Source organism: Populus alba, chromosome 5, assembly GCF_005239225.2.
Source record: "Populus alba chromosome 5, ASM523922v2, whole genome shotgun sequence".
Taxonomy (NCBI): Eukaryota; Viridiplantae; Streptophyta; class Magnoliopsida; order Malpighiales; family Salicaceae; genus Populus; species Populus alba.
This window is the reverse complement of record NC_133288.1, coordinates 5,860,806-5,881,607: the sequence shown is the minus strand read 5'-3', so window position 1 is coordinate 5,881,607 and position 20,802 is coordinate 5,860,806. Positions and strand designations below refer to the sequence as shown.

Below are 20,802 nucleotides of genomic sequence, written 5' to 3'. Positions count from 1 at the left end.
GATATGCGAACTCACAAGATGCCCGGTCCTCTAGAGTGAGAGGCTTGCATGTTTACTGGTAGGAAAGAAGCTGGTGAATCCCAGACTGAAGTTCAGTCCTGAGTTTCAATATAGTGTGCTATATGAAAGAAAATACACGATTCATGCAGCCATTGTCAATATCCGTCCATATTCAACAGCTAATTAGCAAAGTAGTGGTGAATCTATTCAGTGGGGGCTTGCAAAGAGTTTTGTTGTCCTTCTGCCTTAGAAAGTTACGTGTTTTAAATTTTCATCTGTTTTGGCAAAATAAAGATATGTCTGGATTTGTATTCTTTCTGCTTTAATGCACTCTGTCAAGTTTGTAATAGGTTTATTTTTGTTCACTTTTTGGCTTCCTTGAAAATAGACTTGTGGACAGAACCGGTTTTCTCATGGTGTCTTGGATTGAAGGTGGTTAGAGAATTTTGTGCGTGGTTGGTCAATACTAGTGTCCCATAGAATTTGTAGTGAAAATTTTCAATCATTGATTTTGTTTTACATTTCTTCTGCTTTTTTCCCCAATTTTTCTTGCAATAAAGTTAGCATTGTCATCTAATTAATTGGTGAATATGACATTGTGCCATTTCCCTTTGAACCTCTGTTTGGATTTGTTGTGCAACAAGAAATATAAGTTTCTGACTGCAAGAATCACTGGAATGTTTCTTGGGTTGTTCGACTATTTTTGCATTTTCTTATGTTAGTCCAAGCTCCAACTAATGTAGATTGCTTAAAGTAGTCCAATGCATTAAATTATTTGGTGTTAAAATGCTATTAACAATTCCATCTCCTGATTTATTTATTCATTAGTGCAACTCATATAATGGTCTTTAGAGATATCTACGTGTGTTGATGCTCTGGCTCTGGTCATGTCACTTAGTAATGGAGTGGTAATTTAGTTATGCACTTGGTGATATCACAGCAAGTTTTACCTGAATATCTCGCTGTTGCATAAGATATTCATTTTTTCCCTACATTTTACAATTCCATTCTCGCTCACACCCCCAAACTTATTAGCGGCCAAGAATGGACAGGCTGTGCTCAAGGAAAGGAGCTGAAAGCTCTGAGTCAACGGCCATATTACTGCCCAAATACTCTTGTAACTTTGACAGATTAATGTTGGTTCAATCATTCTCTCCTGCAAATCTTTTGATACATGTGTTACAGATCTTTCTCGACCACACCCAAGTATTGGCTGGAGTCTCCACTTTATTTGGTGTTTGCTAGTTACAAGCTGAGAGATGATTGCTGATTAAACTACTGTGTTTGAGACTTTCAGTTTCATGCGTTCTCGTGTCTGTTAAAGGAGAAGAGTAAACCAGGGCCAACGCGCTGAAGAATTTGAAGTGCATCCACAAAACCTTCGCCCCCTTTCATGTCTGTCTTTGTCCTAGTCTCTGTATTTTAGACCCATACGTTGAGCCCGTAGACTGTGTTCTCGGCAATGCCTGTGCGATTAATGAAGACGTCGTTTTTTCTATGTCAAACGAGAGATGGAAAAGGGAAATGAAAAGGATAGGCTTCACGTGTAGAGGCTCCCCCATGGAGGACTCTTCACACAAAGTGAAAGAGAGTAAAGGAACAGGTTTGAGTCACATCTGTCTAATGGCAGACTTAGAAAAGAAATCGACCATTCAATTTGATGCAACCTTCTAAAGTTGCCCTTTGGAGGGAGACCTACGATGCCTAAAGGTCCCTCGCCAGAACGAGTAGTCAGCGGTTCAAACAGGTAAAACGGACTCACAAATCCAGGGCAGCAGCATCTAGACATCATGTAGGCGTACCGCAGCCGAGGCTTATTGTACTGGGTGATTTTTTAAAGTATATTTTATATAAATAATCACCGAATTTTAAGTTTGTAATTCGGAATAAAAAATAAAAAAAGTTCGATCATCGGAGCCCAAGTGCATGCACTCGACAATAAATGTCTATCTCTGCAAATGAAAGAATCGAATTCAACAATATGTGAGCTACGCAGGCCAGAGGTGGTGGCCACGACTTGACAAGTCCACTGCACCCCAAAAAGGAATGGCCTTAGCTCTATCCACGAGGTCTTCTCTGTTCTCTCTCGCCCTTTGCTCTTTTTATCTCCACTCGTACTATTTATTCCATCGTCACTCTCTCAAGTTACTTAAATTGTGCTTGTTTTTAAAATTTAAATTGTGTTTGCCCGATCTAATATTAAATTGATATTTTTTTTATAAATTTCATTTTTTTTATATATCTCAATGAAGAATGGTTTTTTGAGTAAATATAATTATTATTAATTGATCTTTAGAATATTAAAAATAATTAAATAATCTCTTGACCGACATTGACCATCCCTGTTTAGGGATTAAATTGAATATATTTTTCCTGAGAAACCATAAACTAGGAGGATTAATGTGTAAAATCACATGTAGAATTATTCAAGACACCCTTCCATACACATACGGCTAAGTGTCTGTCAAGCAGAGTAGTACTTGCTACCATATTACACCCATGCATGCAAAGCTTTTTCATGCATCCGAGCAAGTACTTTTGCTCGATATTTGGCAGGAAAGAGGACAGCAAGAGCCACTGAATAATTGAATGTTGCCTGCATCACGACAAATCTAGCCTTGCGCAAGAGCCAGGAGGTCAAGTCGTAGTTTTTTTTTTTTTTTTTTTTCAAAATATGGAACTAAATTGTGGAAGATCTATCTCTGCTACATCAAGAAACTAATATTAGATTTGAAATTTAAAAATGAATAGTGCTGTGAGGGCTACTATGATGAAAATGTGAAGTGATTGGAAGAATATGTCACAATATTTCTGGGCTATGATCATGTTAAATAATTTGTGGGATTTTGGGTCATGGTGAACCAATTAGATTGAGATGATTAATTTAGGATCTTGGGTCTACAAACATTCCCTTTTGCCTCGGCTACATTATTGTAAAAAGGGAATTTAGGCCCATTCCCTTTGTTCATTGTTTGATATTTACCATTGTTTTGTGTTGGTGTGGGGCAGATCATGTGAAATAATGGAGGTTCTCATCTTTTTCCTTTCGATTTGATCTGTTTCAACCAAGCTGACGTACGGTCGAATATCATATTTGATTGGACATCTACTCTACTCTTTCTTCTTCTTCTGTATGATATTGGACTGGCATTTACACCATGCCTCCTAAAAAAAAGATTAATGTTCCTCCAATTAATAAATAAAAATAATTATCAGCAAACAATCAATACAATATATACATGAACATGCGGTTATGTATTGCAGTGATTGTGTTGAACATATTCCTTGATGGTAGATGACATCAAACGACGATCTTTGCAGCATAGGACTGTTCGTGAGTGGTGATAAGTTTGTCTCTTGTTATAAGTATGTCTCTTTTATTGATTTCAGCCAAAAAAAAAAAAATGGTGAGGTTTGCGATAATTTTTTTATTAATTGATTCAAATATCAACAATATTTGAATAAAAAAATTGTATTTTATATTATATAATATCACAATTTCATAACTTCTTAATTTTAACTTGTCATAGTAATTAATATTAAATTCATTAAAAATTGATCTCTTAATATAAATTTCATTGTTATAAGTATTTCTACCCTCGTAGCCATAATCTTTAGCATGGAAGACATATCCATTAAAAAAATACTTATTATAACATTATTGATATTTTTGTTCTAGACCAAAGAAAGTAATTTTAAACTTTCAGCATTGTCTTTCATATTATACACCTAGTTAAAAATAACAATAGTTACCATTAAAGAAAAAAGAAATAAATGTATTCTTATGTTAGTTATAAATAATTACAAACATACTTGTGTGTTTTTAAATCTATGTTGTGAATTGTTCATCTTATATTAGAAAGTTTGAGTTCAGTAGGATTTAGATTTTAGAATGATAAGAATTGATAATGTCGCCTAAAAAAAATTTAATGCAAATTTAGCATAAACAGGAAAACAAGAGAAAATAACTCAATACATAAAATTGTAAAATTGATGATGTCACCTTCCCCCCTTATTTTTCTCTCTCCTCCCTTGAAAATTATTAATTGACTCTCTTGGTTGTTAGTACTTCAACTTGAGTTTTTATTCATTTGATTGTTTAATTTTTTGTTTTAGTTATTTTATATAAATTTTATTTGTTTTCAATTTTATTATTTCAATCTTAATTTATCAAATATTATATTCTTCAATTCGATACTCATTATTTGGATTTTTAATTTTTTTTTCTTGTCCTCTTGTAAGAGTTTTATTGTTTTCAATTTTATTTTTCAATTCAAATTAATGATATTATGCTTTCCTAATTTCTTCCTCTTTGTTTTGATTATTTTTTTTTTGACACTTTTGTAAAAGTTATTATTTTTTTTTCAATTTCACACTCGAATCAAAAACATTCTTTTTATTTTTATGTCAATTTTGATTTTTGATTCTTTTTTTTTGTCATTTTACTAAATTGATTTTTCTTTTCAATTTTACCCTTTAATTCAAATATAAAATTTATTTTGTTTTTCTAATTTTTTATCCTCATTATTTTAATTGATATTTTTTTGGGAATTCTTTTATATATATATATATATTTTAAAATTTTTATCATTCAATATTTGATTGGTTGAGAATTGGAATTTTATGGTTTTTTCATGTTAGGTGTTTTAGGTCTAATGACCGGGTTATAAGTTTAAGAAGCTAACATGGTTTTTTTTTTTTTAAAATAAAACTTTATAATCTTCTTTATTTTTTTATAGGGTTATTTTCAATTTTATGATCTGGGCACTTGTTTGACGAGATATGCCAAGTTAGCTGAGCTCTAATTACCTTGATTAACTTAATTACATGTTTTCTATTCTAACTTGGATTAATTGAAACTAATTTTTTTAAAATTAATTTTATTTTATTTCAATATTTGAATATTATTTTTTTTTAATAAAAAAAAAACCTTCAGGACAAAACACAGCTACCAAGGCTGTGTATAACAATACATTTTTATGCGGCATTCCAGTTTTTTTCTTTTTTAAAATAAAAAAGCTAATGAATTCTCTGTGTCATGAAGTCCAAACTATAGAATATTTCATGATCATTGCGCTTGGAAACCATGATTATTTTGACACAACAAACAAATAGCACATTAATTTGTTGTAATATAAAAGCTGAAAGGGCATTGAAGCTATATGAAAATCACTCTCAAGTATACAGGCTCATTGACACCCAAACCATGTAAATTTGAAATTGGATTCAAAATCTCTGCCTTGGGAGTCGCAAAAGCACCACTTATTAAAAAAAAAAAAAAAAACGGATAAGTAATCCTATAACTATTTGATGCAATATTAGTGCTTAGTTAAGAAATTGCAGAGCTAGCAGACAGAGAAAAGAAAGCCTCATGAAACCCTAACTTGGCCAGCCAGGCAACAGGGGGTTTCTTTTGTAAAGTGGTCGTTGCTGGTGGCACAGGCTACAACATTAGCTAGCTAGGATCATTGTGATGCAACGCCTAGGCAATAAAGTCAGTATATATGGAAAGGTGCTAGCGTTCTACAATCCAGGGATGGCAGAAAAAGCTCACAGTCATAGCTTCGGTGCACAGTGACTGGTTTTTCACCCTTTCTTTCCCCTTAGTCAGGGATAGATTAATGGCAGAAACAAACCCAAGTAAAAAAAAAAAAAAAAAAAAAACAGGGATCATGCATTGCAATTGACCCTACACATCCACTTGAACATTCTCTTGCAGTTTAACTGTATTTTTTTTTTTTTAAATAAGTATGTTTTGTATTTTTAAATAATTTTAATAGGTTGGTGTAAAAAGTAAGTTTTCAAAAATAAAAATAAAATATTATTTTAATAGATTAGAAAGATAAAAAAAAAAAAAAAAACTCTGCGAATGTCTGTTTCCATTCACGACACTTCTCTGTTCAAAAGCATCCAAAGTCAAGATCAGGATCCAGATATTTGTTCAGTGGACTTCGTTGTTACCCTTGTAGACTAGCCAACATTACATTTCCACATCTAATGTTTATAATCTTCCTTTTCCATCCTTTTAGTCTCTAAAATGTTACCTCTAATTTACCATTAAATAGCGTACTTTTCTAGTTTAATTGTTGATTTATTTTAAATTTATTTTCTGAAAACAATAAGAGAAAGTAAGAAAACAATTAAAAAAGGGGCCAGTTTTTCATTAATTAGTAGTTATTAGTAAGAGGACAAAACTAAAGCTTCTTAAGACTATGGTGGTAAAATTGGAAAAGAAAAACTTTCAGGATAGAAATAGAACATTGGTGAATCTATAAGGGTAGAATATAGTTCGGCCTTATTTGTACTTATTGTGCCTTTTGATTCTTCTCCTCCTCTCTGTATTTCTTGTTACCTTTCCTTTTCACTCTATCATCTCTAACTCCGTGTCCTCATAAAAGGAGCTGGCCTCTGCGTGTGCATGTATTAGACTTCGAGACCAGAAAGAAAGTGATCTAAAAGGAAGTGTTGAAGAATATGGATCCTCGTTCTAGAAGAGGCAGAGGAGAAAGATCAGAAATGAGCCCAGACAGGGTCAAAGTGTGCATGCAGCAACCAAGGGTCAAACCCATAAAAAAGGTTCAAGTTGTTTACTACCTATCCAGAAATGGCCAACTTGAGCACCCACATTACATGGAAGTTTCCCATTTGGCCAATCAACACCTTCGTTTGAGAGGTTGATCATAACAAGCCAATTGAATTCTTGCTTCTTTCCTTCGTTTTTCAATGTTATTCTTGCCTGTGACTTTCCTTTGTTTTTCGTCCTGTACATGATAGATTTCACGGATAGGCTCACAGTTCTCAGAGGAAAAGGCATGCCCTCTCTATATTCCTGGTCTTGCAAAAGGTAAATGCTGGTGTTACATGTTGACAATCTCTGATTGCTTATGCTAAACTTTCCTTATGGTCTCCATTTACTGTTTTGATTTTCATTTAGGAGCTACAAGAATGGGTATGTTTGGAATGACTTGGCAGAAAATGATATCATCCATCCATCTGATGGAGCTGAATACGTTCTCAAAGGGTCCGAACTCGTTGAAGGATGCCCTGGTCAGTCCCTCTCCATTAATAAATGATTGTTACAACTTACAAGTTGCGCACAGCACTGTATTGGTGGGCTCATTTGTAACATGCATTTCTTTTGCAGAAAGGCTTCAACAACTTCATGTAAGCAATAATAGACAACTAATTCAGGAACCTAATCTCCATGCAAAGAGAAAACAACTTCTGGAACCTATTCAACAGCCCAGACAGCTCGAAGAAACGCATGGAACCAAGTACTATCAAGAATATGATGATGAAGAATCACAAGAATCACAAGAAGAATATGAAGATGAAGAGAAAACAAGCTATACAAGCTCCACAACACCCCACTCTCGTTGTTCAAGAGGGGTATCCACAGACGAACTTGAAGAGCAAGTACCCCGCAAAAACCCCACCACTGAGTCAACCCAACATCACACCCCCCCAGAATCAACACCCTCAATACTCTCCGAGAAACCCCGTCAAAGCACCAACAATACCTCCAAACGTTTTGAAGACGGTGACCCCGTTGCCATCGAGTCAGTACCGGGTCGTAACTCGGTCTTACTCCAACTCATTTCATGCGGAAACTTGACTGTGGCCAAAGCAAAAAACAATGTGCCTAGTTTAAAGCAACCGGCTGCAGCTGTGACAGTGAACGGTCCCAGTGCTAATGTGGTTAAAAGGAGTGTAAGCGATCTTCATAGAGGGGTCTTGTATAAAACTGCAGTTAAGGTTGCTGAGGAAGAGATGATTAGTTACATGTCCGAGAATCCTAGGTTTGGAAATCTACAGTCTGAAGAGAAGGAGTATTTTAGTGGCAGCATTATCGAGTCAATGAGTGAGAACCGAGTTGTGGACGAACCTGCTCTGAAGAGATCAAATTCCTATAATGAAGAAAGGTTAGTCACCAGTCATTAGTGATCCTATCCTGTTACGTTTTTGCAATTATTTCAAGTCTAGTCGAGTTGACTCAGTTCAGGTTGATTCTGACCCTCAAACAGTTTGCATGTTGACCATCCATGTTAGATGAGACCTTGGTAGCATAGTGGACCAGCTGATATGGATTCTAATTCCTTGACGAGCCAATTATAAATTGGTCCCTATACTTATAATAATAATAATAATGTAATCCCCATAGCTCTTAAAATATCTTAATCCGTTGACCTTATCTGGTTGTCAAGTCTGTAACAAAAATCGACGGAGGGACTAGCTAAATGAAATGAAATTATGGAAACACAGGGATTGATTTATTAGTTTTCAAGGCTAGAGGACTGTTATTTCTTTATTTATTAAGACTACAAGGACTGGTTTATAATTTAAACTTCTGTCTTGACCTTTCGAAAATTACCAAAAAAAAGGTCAAATTAGAGCGGTTGTAGTGGAGGCTTTAATTATTAAAGTTAAAGATTCCTATCTTCGACTTTTTGAGGAAAAGAAAGCATAATAACTCCCATGGTGAACGCCCTGTAACAAATTGAGAATCCTCACCTTTTTACTTTAATTAATTGCCACCAAGTGATGATTATCTGGTTGATCATGGCTAGAAACGGTACCTTCGAAAAGAACGAGCAAAGTTGCTTTAATTTTTCGAACCAACTTTTTGGGTTGCCTGTGTTAGTTTTTGCAAGCTTGTCGATCCGCAATGCTTTGTTTTCCTGTAGTAATGTATTATGCTGGCCATTTCTAATCGTAGAATTAAATTTAACGTTTTCCCTTTGTTAAAAAACTAACCCAGGTGCACCAAGGCTGGAATGGAGGATGTTCAGGAAGAAGTGAAGGAGAAAGCAGCAAGAGGCAAATGCATCCCTCTCAAAAAATCTTCATCATCTTCGAAACAAACCAAGAAATGAGTACTGATGCGTCCCATTGAGTGGAAGTGGTTGCAGCATTAATTATTACTAGCAGTAATTAGGGTTTTACCTAGCAGGGTAACTGTGGTGCTGTGGAAATTAATTTGACAAGGATGTTGTAAATCTTGGAGTTGGAGAACGTTGAGAAATGGAAACCATGGTGCTAGCTGGTGTGATTCCATTTATTACTTACTGTTTGTCTTCGTGTGCTTTAATGAGATTTCGATCATTTTCATCATGACTTCTGCCCTTCAATCTGTTTTTCTCATCATTCAACCATCTTTGTTTGCTTTCGCTCTACTGATGCATCTTTGATTGGATTCGATGTTGGAAAATTGTTGAGTGGAGACAGGTAATGCCTAGAATTTCCTATCCTTTGTGTGTTATTATCACTGTAATCATCATACCAAAGTATCCAACCAAATTTGATGTCTTTGGCACTTGTCAAAAGGCAAATTCATGCAATTAAAGGTCCTCAACGTGATCCATGCTGCCTGCCAAAGGATATCAACAGACAATCGTATTCTTTGACCAATACATCTAACCACCATTTGCACCTTCCCTGGCGGGTATTCTTTGACCAACGAGTTCAGCGTCTGCCATTTTCTTCTTTCTCTGCAGAATTCCAGATGAGCTTTTTTTTTTTTTTTAACTGAGATCCGATGTGTGTAGGCCCGAATGGAGTTGATACAATTTAATCGGGCCTGAGTTAAAGAAGTCCAGGACCCAGTATCATTCTGTGTTTTCTCCTGATTAGATCCTTGGGATTCTTCTAATCTCCTTGTCCGATAGACGTAACAAAACAAGTCTGAACTAAACTCAGAAAGATCATGAGGCATCAAGCCTAGAATACATGGGTCCGTAAGGACCTAGCAAGCTTGGGATCTACTAGGCCCAGCAACTATCTTCATCTTGCTGATTGGACTTCCAGAGGCAGTCTGGCTAAACCCAAAATCCAAGTAACTTCGTAAGAAAATAATCAAGCTTTTAATTAAGAAAAATAAACATGAATTGCTGGTCACAGACTACTGCTCATGGCTCATGCAAAGAAGCAGTTTCAATGCACGTGATTTGATTCGATGTGAGCTTAAAGATCTCCCCAAGACAAGGTACTTGATAAAAGCACCCAAGATTTCCAGGGCGTTGCCGAAAACAATGGTATTTCCCCTTAGGATCCACCATAACACATTAAACTATAATTTTTTTTGGGGGAAATTTAGGTCTACCCCTCTTTGTTTTCCCTTGGATCTGCTTTAATTGCACCAGAAATCTTTTAATATTTCCTCATCCATGAGGTCAGCTTCGATTTTTCATAAAATAGAACTTTGATAGAGAATTCTTGGCGCGACTTGAGGAATATTGAAGCAAGCCAACCGACACCAATTAATTCCTAGAGATAGTAATGCCGCAAGACTTGCTGTCCATCTTCTTTTTTTCGTGCACGTGACAGTACTCTTCCCCTCCTCAATATTAGAGCCACTGCTTACTTAGTTTCTCACCCTAAAACGAGCAAGCTCTCACTATAACATAATCACACTCGTTTTACCCTTCACCTTTGTTTCTCATCTTCTCAACTTCTGCTTTCTTAGTTCCTCACTCGATCTTGCCACTAAACCATGGCTAGGCTGTTACTATTTGCCTTGTGTGTGCTCCCTTCACTTGTTAGCGCATGGGGAATGGGAAACCCTTTCCATGTCCGAGGGCGCGTCTACTGTGACACTTGCCAGTGTGGCTTCGAGACCAAAAAAACTACTTACATATCAGGTACGCACGCACGCACTCCTTTTTATCCTCCTTAATTCTAATTATTGCAGCTTTTCTCCATACAGAGAATGGGTTTTATTCAATATACTATAATATCCGATCGTAGTTCTTGATGAATACTGTGACGTACTCCAGGTGCAACGGTTAGAATTGAATGCAGAGACAGAACAGACTTACAGCTTAGATACAGTTTGGAGGGTGTGACAGACTCAGCCGGTGCATACAAGATTAAGGTTGCGGGCGACCAAGCAGACAGGATTTGCCATGTTGTTCTTGTTGATAGTCCTCTGGCTGACTGCAAAATTGCACACCCAGTACGCAACCGTGCTGAAGTTATTCTAACCCGTTCCAACGGTGCCATTTCTGATCTTCATTACGCTAATTCCTTGGGGTTTGTGAAAGACGAAGCATTGCCTGGGTGTGCTGAATTGGTCAAGAAACTTCTAGAATCCGATGAATAGATCAACAATGAACATTCTTGATAGGCTACCTAGTCCCATCTTTTAATTAATTACTTATGGTGTTCTTCTTGGTTTGATGTTTACTTATTTGGTAGCTTGTCTCTTAGCTCATGAGACTACATATGATGTCATTGTTTGTGTTCTCCTATTTCGTTTTGTTTTCATCTACTTGATTAATAATACTAAGTTTATGAAGAGGGTGTCTATTCCTTTTCTTTTGCTTAGATTGGATCGCTTTTAACATAAAATCTCTTTTCTTGAAATGGTAAATAAGAGGCGTTGATATTTAATTTATTTTTATTATATTTTTTAGAAAATAAATTTCATTTAAAATTTAATTTTTAATATTCAAAATGATTTAAACATAAAATTTCGTTAAAATATTTAAATTGAATTTAATTTAAAAAGTATTAAACATGCTATTAAAAAATATTAAAATTTATATTAGAGTCTCATATGAAAACTAGTAGTGGATCTCCAATCAGCTTTTGGAGTAAAGGATGATATTATTTATTTTCCAATATATTTGAGGAAAAATTAATAAAATCCAAAACTTATGAAGTAATTTATAATTGAGTAATACATTTGGTCAATAAATGATTTAATTACTTTTAAATTTTAACACTATAGGTGTTCGACTAATCTTTTTTGATAAACTAAAAGTACTAAGCTAGAATCAACTCAAATTGTACTAGAAATTAAAAAGAAACAAATTAATAAAGACGACGCCGTTTGGCTCTCTGCCACGGCCCTCGCATGACGAACCTCTCCCTTGTCTCGTTCCTTGAAAAAGGTCAGATGGATTTTTATGGTCCTTCAAGTTCAAGACTTTAGTTATATTTACCCCTCAAGATTAAATTTAGTCTCACGAGACCTTATACTCTCAGTTATTGATCAAGTGTGATTCCTCCATGGCTAATGGTTGGGAAGACTGATTAAGAATGTATGTTTTGATTCAGTCATGTGGTAAGAAAAAATAAGAAAAAAAAATTCAGAACCAAAATTTAGTTCCTTTCCTCTAAAAAGATTTAAATAATAAAGGAGAGGAGGGGAGAGAGAGTGAACTTTTTATTGATTTTGTTTGAATTTTATTTTTGAAGTATTTTGTGTTTTTGAAATTTTAGTTTTTTATTTGAAAAAAACTGATTTTTTTTATTCTTTTATTTTTATTTTTATTTTTTTTTTATTCAATTTTAATTCTTATTTTTATTTTATTTTCTAAGTGGGTTTGGTAATTTGTCTTAAGATGTTTTTTTTAAATATTTTTTAATTAAAAATACATCAAAATAATATATTTTTTTTATTTTTAATATTAACATATAAAAATCATAAAAAAATATTTTTTAAAAATATCAATTTAATATTTTTTAAGGTAAAATACATCTTGAACCATAAAAACAAAAAATCCTCTAAATTAATTTCATAATCCATGCGGTATAATTCAAATCAAATCAGTAATTTTTTTGAAATGAACATCATTAACAAGTTTCTTACATTAGTGATAGATTTGGATGGATGGACCATGCATGACAAATCGTTGAAGCACAAGGTTTTGAGTGACCACATTTGAAGTAAAGGAGCTAAAGTGACCACTTGTAATACGTTGAGGGACATTGGAATTTATTTTCACTCCTTTGAAAACGTTCATTTCTGTTCGTGCATCTGTCAACTCTGTCTTTCTTGTAATATCGAGGGAAGAGTTTTAACTTGTTTGCCATTCGCCAACAATCACTGTTAAGTCTTCTTTCTCTACTTCCAGTCTTTTCTCTACTTTGTGTGTGTGTGTGTAATTAAAAAGTTTTGGATCGTGATTCTTTTGCTGATTCTTTTATGGTGCAATCCTGTTTGTCTTTTTGTTGGGGTAGTTTGATTTGATCATAGGTTTTGTCTTTTATTGAAGCTGAATTTGAAGTGGGATTTTGATTTTGATTACCATGAAAACAAAGAGAAACTTTAATTGGTGCCCCCTTTGCATGTGTTCTTTTCCTCTTAATCTTATCATGTTTGATCCACGAAAGGTTTATTTTTTTATGATTATTTGAATTCCATGGAACCTGGAATTGTATTTAAGTGAACTGCTCAATGCAGTATGATTTAGTATAGTGAAGAAAATGTTAATTTTCTCCACGGAGAGGAAAAGAGGAGGAAGAAATTTATGGGTTTCAATGAAGTTTCGCTTTTGGTTTGTGCTTAAAGACTAACTGTGTTTAACGGGGGATCGGGTTCTAAATTATGAGCTTTGTTTCTTTTAATTTTTATAGATAAATAATTATAGTAGCATTTGTTTTTGAGCTTATGCTGTTTCTAGGAAAAACGAATCCATTTATGTTTGCTAACATTTTTTTCCCCTTTACAGTGTTGACATTTTCAGTTTGATAAGGGATGGCAGCTGGCGCCTTGCACAGATCCATTAGGACCATTCAGCTCCATGGTGGTAGCAATGATTCTGCCTCTACTAAGGAATTTGGGAATTCCTCATTGAAATTTATCTCAAAGGGTTTTGCAGTAGATGTAAAGTTTCTCAGCAACAGGAGTCGCAGTTTTAGCCACTGCAAAATGCATGTTATTCGTGCAATTTCTTCTCATGCATCAGTGGTGGATCCAATCTTGTCTACTTCACACGTGACCACCGATTTCAATCAGAACACATCAAGTGAGTGCGATGGTTAACTGTTCTTTTATAGTTGACTGTTGTAGTCTTGAATTTGTTACTTATAATGGCCATCATGGCACATTGCATCATATTCCATCACATATGCTTGCTTAATAAATCTGTTAATGCAATGGCCATTATGAAATATTATCAGATAACCATGGCAGACCATTCTCAATTTCAACTTTGCTGAATAACAATTTCCAATGTCTGTGATGTCAACTAATTACTTGCTTGTGATCTCTTTTTGGCAGTCGAATCTTCCTTGATATTGATCCGGCATGGTGAATCTATGTGGAACGAGAAGAATTTGTTCACTGGTTCTGTTGATGTGCCTTTAACCAAGAGAGGCATAGAGGAAGCCATTGAGGCTGGTGAGCGAATTAGCAGCATACCAGTGAACATGATTTACACATCTGCATTGATTCGTGCACAGATGACAGCTATGCTAGCCATGACTCAACATCGTCAGAAGAAGGTACCCGTGCTCATGCTTCCATAGCACGGCAGAACTTCACTTTACACACACATTTGGCATCTCAAATCATGTGAGCAAGTCACATATAGTTATGTCTTCTTTCCATTCCATTTGTCTTGTATTACAATGCCCACATTATTCAATATCTTATTATGAATGGAGCAAACTCAGCTGATGCAGTTTGAGCTGGCATGCGATATCTATCAGTCATGAATAAAGACTTCACTGTAGAGGGACAGACTGTTCAATCTAAAAAACTTCTTCTGATGCTTTCTTGCCTTTTTTAACTGTTTGAAAAATATTGCAACCCAGCCCAGCCTCATGAAGAATTCCCCTTCTCGATGGTGTCTTAATTTTTTTTTCAAACAGTACACAACATGTTTAGGTCCAAAATCCTCCATGTTTTTAGCCCAGTAACTTTTCTCCCCTTCTCGATAGTGGCCCCAGCTCCCACTTTTACCGGAGGTTTCCTGCCTGCCATAATATGGACACACCATTTGTAATAACAAGGCTTATCCATTGCTGTAAAAGGTGCCATATGTTGGCTGTTTTGTTGTTTTACTACCATAGATGGCCCAGTAATTTTTCTGTTCCTTTCAAAGCAGGCTAATAACATATACGTCTTCATGGGCACACCTTCCTGGGGGCTGGTTGGGTTACAAAAGATGTCTTCCCCAGCACGGCTTGACTGAAATATCAACCTCATATCATCAACTATTCATATGCATGCAGAATTCATCTTTTTTCATTTCATAGATTAGCTTTAAAAAATACAGCATGTGCATTTAAAGCATGGGTGGGAATTCCCATGTCCTTGATCAACATTCTCTGTTCTCTTTTTATTTTCATTTGGGCTGTATTCTCATGAGCTCAGTGAACATAATGTTGCTCATTAGTTCTTTAGGGTGAATTGGAAATCATGGAGCATGTTATTTAGTTATTCTGTCAGTTACTTGAATATAGCGATCACTTCAAAGTATTAGATGGCTAGTTCTGAAGTCCTTGTAGATTTATCTTTGCAGAAAAAATTGTAGGGAAGATAGAACTAGTTGTCTTCGACTAGTATATAACATTCAGTAGTTAATGGAAATGAACCAATAATTTCAGAATCTACAGAATTATATTTTTTAACCTAATTCATGTGTACTGTAGATACCCATTATAATGCATGATGAGAGTATACAAGCAAAAGAATGGAGTCAAATTTTCAGTGAAGAAACAATTCAGCAATCTATTCCAGTCATAACAGCTTGGCAATTGAATGAAAGAATGTATAACCTTTTTACTCCTTTCTGTTTCTTTGCTTTTTTTTTTTTTTTTAAAAAAAAAAATATTTACATTTAAAATTTGCTAGCTACAATGTAATCCATTTTCTTCAGGTATGGGAAGTTGCAGGGTCTTAATAAGGAGGAGACGGTTGTAAAATATGGAAAGGAGAAAGTGCACGAGTGGCGTCGAAGTTTCGATAGTCCTCCCCCAAATGGTGAGAGCTTGGAAATGTGTTCTCAAAGAGCTGTTGCCTATTTTAAAGAAAATGTAAGTCCATAAACATTGTATTCCATAATGCTTCTTATTGATACAAATCTCATGAGAGCCTTGAAGGGTGAAGCATAAACATAATGTGTTAGGCATATGCATACAGGGTTTACATCTCTATGGGTTCATCTGATCCATAAGAAACATATATTGCAGATTGAACCCCAGCTTCAGAATGGAAGGAACATAATGGTTGCTGCCCACGGGAATTCTCTGAGGTCCATCATTATGTATCTTGAGAAATTAACTTCTCAGGAGGTAATGCCCTATTTTCCAAGGATTGCTAAGTGACTAAAAATGCTTTCCTCAATTTGCTCAAGTTTTATTTGTTTGGTAAACAGGTTACCAATTTGGAATTATCTACTGGGGTTCCATTACTTTACATATACAAGCATGGGGAATTTTTGAAGAGGGGCAGTCCTGTTGGACCTACGGAGCATGGAGTTTATGCTTATACCAGGGTATGAACTCTATGCTCTTTGTTGTACCTGGTCGTGTCATTTGTGAATTTTTCACTCTCAAATTTTCAGTTGTTTGTTCAGATCTTTACTTGTTTGTAGTTCTCAATTACCATCAAAGGCAAGTATGATTGAAGAAATAAAATCCTTAAACTTTGTTTGTTTTGTTTGTTTTGCATCGCTTGACTGAAATAATTGGCATCTGATTTTTTGAGTTATCGAAGTCTTTATTCATTACCAAAAGGTCCATCAGTATGTCAAGAATCATGTTAGTTTTTTATGCATAGACAAACATGCTCTGTTGTCCATTTGACCTGCTGTACTGAAAATAAAAAAGGGCATTATCAAGCATTTTCAGTTATTTAGTTCTCTTGTTTTCACTTCTACTTCTAGGTTCCTTATGTATCCATTTCTTGCTCAACCTGTTTATAAGCTCTCTTATATCCCTTACTGGCTTGTCGTTCTCATGGTCACAATTTTTTTGAGTTACATTTCAGTAAAGCAACTTGCAGAAAGGAATCTTCTATTAGCTGTTGCAGTCATTACTGAAACAAGTTTTAAGAGGAACAATACTTGTTGATTTTCTACATAATTATATATGTTTCAGTTTGCCTTTGTTTCACCATTACCACCAGCAAGATTGAGATCTGCATTGATTCAAAGCTTGCTGTTTGATGATCATTGGTATTCATTGAACTTTTCACAATGAAATAACATAGAAAAATCATGTACCATCTTGCCCACAAAGAATGCTTTCTGTCTAAACATGTCAGAAGTGGCTGATAATCATGTGCCTGCTTGCCCAAGGAGATATTTTTCAGTTTTTGATCACTTATGTCTGATAAATCATATACGAACTTTTGAAAAGTACCATTCTAATGGAACTTGAAAATTGGAAGCACGGGCTGTTGTTAGCTTTTAGTGAGGGTCAAGAAAGATAAGTAAACCCAGAATCTTGTCTTTGAGGTTATATAATGGACACGTGCTTTGGATGGACCACAGAGAGGACATGTTTTGGGATGAGAGGGTAATACTGATATATCTAAGTATTTCATTGTGATAATTAGGAGAAAAAAAAAGGAAAGTGAAATCAGTAGAAAAAGTTCCATGCTCTCAGATAGAATGTCCTAGTTTTGCTCAAGTCTTCCTCAGCATGGGAAAAATGAAGTGAAAATGGCTTAAATAACTGTTTCCGTGACTCTTCTTTTAGCTGAGAATGTGTTTGTCATATGAAGTAACATTAATTCATAGCAACATTGGTGTAGACCTTTGTAGGTTGCTTAATGTAGTGTTATCTTTTTCTGCTATTGTTGGCTGTTTGTTTAGTTTGTCTTTTGCATTTTCTGTTGGAACTTTATGCTTCAGTCCTGGTTTTGTCGTGGCTCCTATTGCATATAAGCCTAGTTTTTTATATGGAACTTCATTATTACAAAGAACGTATTTAGTTGAATCAGTTTTTTTTTTTTTTGAACCATCTCTTATTATTAGATCCCATTAATGGCTTGTATGCACGGTAGTTGTTTCTAAAATTTCTTTTTTGGTAGACCTGTTTATACAATATGTTGCGCAAAATGTATGTTACTTAGTAAGCAAAAGCAACGATAGTTTACTGAATTTTTTCAATCTCTAAATGGAATTCATGTTCATGAATTTTCTCATGGCCTTGTCGTCAATGCTTTGGTAATTCATCTTGTGCATTAACTTGTTACCTATATGTTAACCTCATTCAAAGATAAAGAGCAGATGATGCCCCTTCAGCATGTGCAAAATGTTCCTTAATAGCGGTTTCTTTCCCTTGCTTTCTTAGCCTGATCTATCACAATTTTTTTTTGTCCTTCACAATTCACCAGCATATTGTAACATTATCTTTCTTTGAACTGATTTCTGATATCTTATCTGCTTGCTAAATGTTCTTATTGCAGAACTTAGCTCTTTACAGGCAAAAATTGGATGAGATGGTGCAATAATCAATTCGAAAACCTGGTAAATTTCTTGTTTGATTTTAGATATTGCCAAAGAAATGTGTATTAAGGAAATCACTGTTTAACATCTGATGCGCAGCCTCATCTATTTAATGCTCAATTTTTCTCTACGGTTTTGCAGGGAATAATATATATATAATTTTCTCCTGGAGATTTCATAAAGCACTCGAAACTTGCTGATACTTAAAAGAGTACAGTTCTTCACTGATTCTACATGGCGCACATATGTGGCTACTACTTTTTTAGTCAAACCACAGTGGTCGTCAAAATGCTAGAGAGGAGTTCATAAGGTAGTTGATGGCACAATATTAAAAGATTTGGGAATCTTTTTGTACCTGTTCAGGTTGCAAATCTTCTGCTATCATAAAGTGAGATTCAAAGAAATAAATCTAACAAAGAAACTATGGTCTTACAATTACTAGCTTCGTATAAAATGCTGATGATTGTCGATGGTTGCTATTAGATCATCTTTCCCACAGGGATGATGGGAAATCGACGCAATGTATTCAACTTTAACTTTGATAATAGAATCATCTTCTGTTGATGGCATGGCAACCAAGATGCCGCCACACTTGTTCAAACGCTTGTTAAAAAAATACCAAGACCCTGAATATTTATTTCCGTGGGTGGCATGAAAAAAAAGTGGAATCTGTCAAGAAATGCAACGCGTGTATACACAATAGCAAATGTGTGGCCGTTGAATTGCAGTTGGAAATGGGTTTTGTATATGAGAACATGTCCTCTGTAGTTGACCAAAAAAAAATGTGCACTTGGCCTTGTGGTTGTCGTTCTACCATTCCATATATTAATCAAATAACTCCAACTTACGCTAATGAATTTATTCACTCGTAATCATGTGGTAAAGATTTCCTTGACCAAGAAACTGAAATCAAGGTGGACAATGGCATCTTCGTAGTTGACGTTGAAGTGCATTGAACAAAGAAAGCAAGCTAGGTTCAGAAATCTTAAATTTTGTTCATGTTATGAGGGGATTTCACTTTCAAGGGGTACTTGAAGTAGCCTACTGTTAGCGTCCATTGACAATATAGTTGCAGAATTCCTTCTGCTAGTCACGAAGGTGAGGCCTTGGATTATTTGTTAATTTCTAATTCTTGTGATCATCAACGGTGAGGCCTTTTCCATTAACAGGTAAAAACAAATGATGGGTCCTTGTCGATCCATAAAAGAAGTTAGAAGACTCGAATCTATTAAATAAAAGCATTCAAATAAAAGCATTCAGTTGAGTACATTCAATAAAATTGGAAGTGCTTTCGTATAAAAAAAATGGATGCAAGAGCTCCAAGACACAAGTGATTTCAACCCTAATAATATCCGTTCTGTTCTCACCAACTCAGATACGATAGGGAGGTATTGTTCGGTTACTCCTATTGTCATGTAAATGAGGAGGATAGATACGATCTGTTTTCTCATTGTGCCTGCTCAGAAGCTGTGTGGAGTTCAATTCTGCTTGTGTGTATGGAATTGGAAGAGAAGGAACAGTGCCCTGAATCATGCAGATGTTTAGCTACAAAATACAAGATTATAATTTTTCAAGAGGCATTTACGAATGAAAGCAAAGAAGAGCAGGGACTTGACACTGTGCTCCTGTACAAGATTTCAAGCTCAACTCTTGCCGGCTATAAACAATTTCTCGAGGCCATTGGAGTAGGAAAAAACCCATGAAATAACTGTGGTGCACTTGCGAGAAACTTCTTATCAGAGGACCTGTGCACCCCAGTGTTAGTCGGGGCTCCGTCTGGATATCTTATGCTAATAAAAAAAAAAAAAAAAAAATCTAAGAATGAATGCTGGAGTAGGACTCTGCTGTTTGTTGCAACTTGGATGTCCATATAAATTTTATTTTCTTGCAAAAATTGTTATCGATTTTGTTGTTACCAAAACATCTATGGATAAACAGAAGCATATGAATCTTAAAATTTAATCAGAATTTCTAAGGTGCCGATATTCTCTATCTGAGGCTGACAAGGGTTTTATATATATATATATATAGCTGAATATCTTCTCTCTTTTTCACTTTTTTTAGATTGGTTATATTTTATTTTTGTTAATAAAGAAAGTAAGATAAAATCTTAAAATTGGGAATTATGGATATATTATAATATTTAGCTCGGCATTTTACGCATAAACTTGGCCAATTGATTGTGTATCCACCACCGATTGCGGTTGTCCTAGTGACTCCGGTTTCTTCAATAACAGGGAAGACCATCTCCCTTATGTGGCAGAAAGTCTATTGGATTTGGAGGGGTTTTTTTTTAAGAAAAATAAACAGCTAAGAAATTGTAAAGCATGACTCATTGGTTTCTCTTTTTAACAGTCTTTAAGTTCCCCGAAAGCATTGGCACCAAAATCTCATTCTTTCGTAACAAGATCACAAAAACTCATCTTTCCATAATTATTTTGACAGAAATAAATGAAAGAATCCACCAAAATTCTTCAGAATTAAACATCTCAACAAACCCAGAAATCCCCCCCCCTTTTTTCTCTTAAAATCTTCAATCAACATTTTATTTTTGGTAAAGATATTTAATTAATTTAAAATAGGTTCTTGATATGTTTCTAACAGGAACATTTAAAGT

General features: G+C 35.0%; 3 protein-coding genes across 4 annotated transcripts; all 3 read left to right on the top strand.

The window, feature by feature from the left end:
* The first annotated feature begins 6,343 nt into the window (after window positions 1–6,343).
* On the top strand, window positions 6,344–9,114 carry LOC118032594 (protein SOSEKI 2). The gene is made up of 5 exons (XM_035037333.2): window positions 6,344–6,673; window positions 6,775–6,844; window positions 6,935–7,047; window positions 7,145–7,922; window positions 8,759–9,114. The coding sequence occupies exons 1-5, from the start codon at window positions 6,475–6,477 to the stop codon at window positions 8,871–8,873; spliced, it is 1,275 nt and encodes a 424-aa protein (XP_034893224.1). The 5' UTR covers window positions 6,344–6,474; the 3' UTR covers window positions 8,874–9,114.
* A 1,242-nt stretch (window positions 9,115–10,356) lies between these two features.
* On the top strand, window positions 10,357–11,292 carry LOC118032563 (protein DOWNSTREAM OF FLC). The gene is made up of 2 exons (XM_035037290.2): window positions 10,357–10,637; window positions 10,773–11,292. Exons 1-2 carry the CDS (start codon window positions 10,490–10,492, stop codon window positions 11,096–11,098), a joined length of 474 nt encoding a protein of 157 aa, XP_034893181.1. The 5' UTR covers window positions 10,357–10,489; the 3' UTR covers window positions 11,099–11,292.
* Window positions 11,293–12,678: 1,386 nt separating this feature from the next.
* On the top strand, window positions 12,679–18,826 carry LOC118032600 (2,3-bisphosphoglycerate-dependent phosphoglycerate mutase 1). Of its 2 annotated transcripts, XM_035037346.2 has the most exons (9): window positions 12,679–12,831; window positions 13,455–13,751; window positions 14,006–14,229; window positions 15,382–15,500; window positions 15,609–15,765; window positions 15,922–16,023; window positions 16,107–16,226; window positions 18,146–18,206; window positions 18,327–18,826. In XM_035037346.2, the coding sequence occupies exons 2-8, from the start codon at window positions 13,481–13,483 to the stop codon at window positions 18,188–18,190; spliced, it is 1,038 nt and encodes a 345-aa protein (XP_034893237.1). In that variant the 5' UTR covers window positions 12,679–12,831; window positions 13,455–13,480; the 3' UTR covers window positions 18,191–18,206; window positions 18,327–18,826. The 2 variants fall into 2 exon arrangements, with proteins under 2 accessions (XP_034893237.1, XP_073265160.1); XM_073409059.1 differs by lacking the exon at window positions 12,679–12,831 and having other exon boundaries at window positions 12,841–13,751.
* The last annotated feature ends 1,976 nt before the right edge of the window (window positions 18,827–20,802 follow it).

Coding starts and splice junctions, on each gene's coding strand:
- LOC118032594 (XM_035037333.2), top strand. CDS start 6,475: ATGGATCCTCGTTCTAGAAGAGGCAGAGGAGAAAGATCAGAAATGAGC. Junction 6,845..6,934: donor TATTCCTGGTCTTGCAAAAG/GTAAATGCTGGT, acceptor ATTTTCATTTAG/GAGCTACAAGAATGGGTATG. Junction 7,048..7,144: donor ACTCGTTGAAGGATGCCCTG/GTCAGTCCCTCT, acceptor TTTCTTTTGCAG/AAAGGCTTCAACAACTTCAT.
- LOC118032563 (XM_035037290.2), top strand. CDS start 10,490: ATGGCTAGGCTGTTACTATTTGCCTTGTGTGTGCTCCCTTCACTTGTT. Junction 10,638..10,772: donor AAAAACTACTTACATATCAG/GTACGCACGCAC, acceptor GACGTACTCCAG/GTGCAACGGTTAGAATTGAA.
- LOC118032600 (XM_035037346.2), top strand. CDS start 13,481: ATGGCAGCTGGCGCCTTGCACAGATCCATTAGGACCATTCAGCTCCAT. Junction 15,766..15,921: donor TTGCCTATTTTAAAGAAAAT/GTAAGTCCATAA, acceptor CATATATTGCAG/ATTGAACCCCAGCTTCAGAA. Junction 16,227..18,145: donor GAGTTTATGCTTATACCAGG/GTATGAACTCTA, acceptor TTCTTATTGCAG/AACTTAGCTCTTTACAGGCA.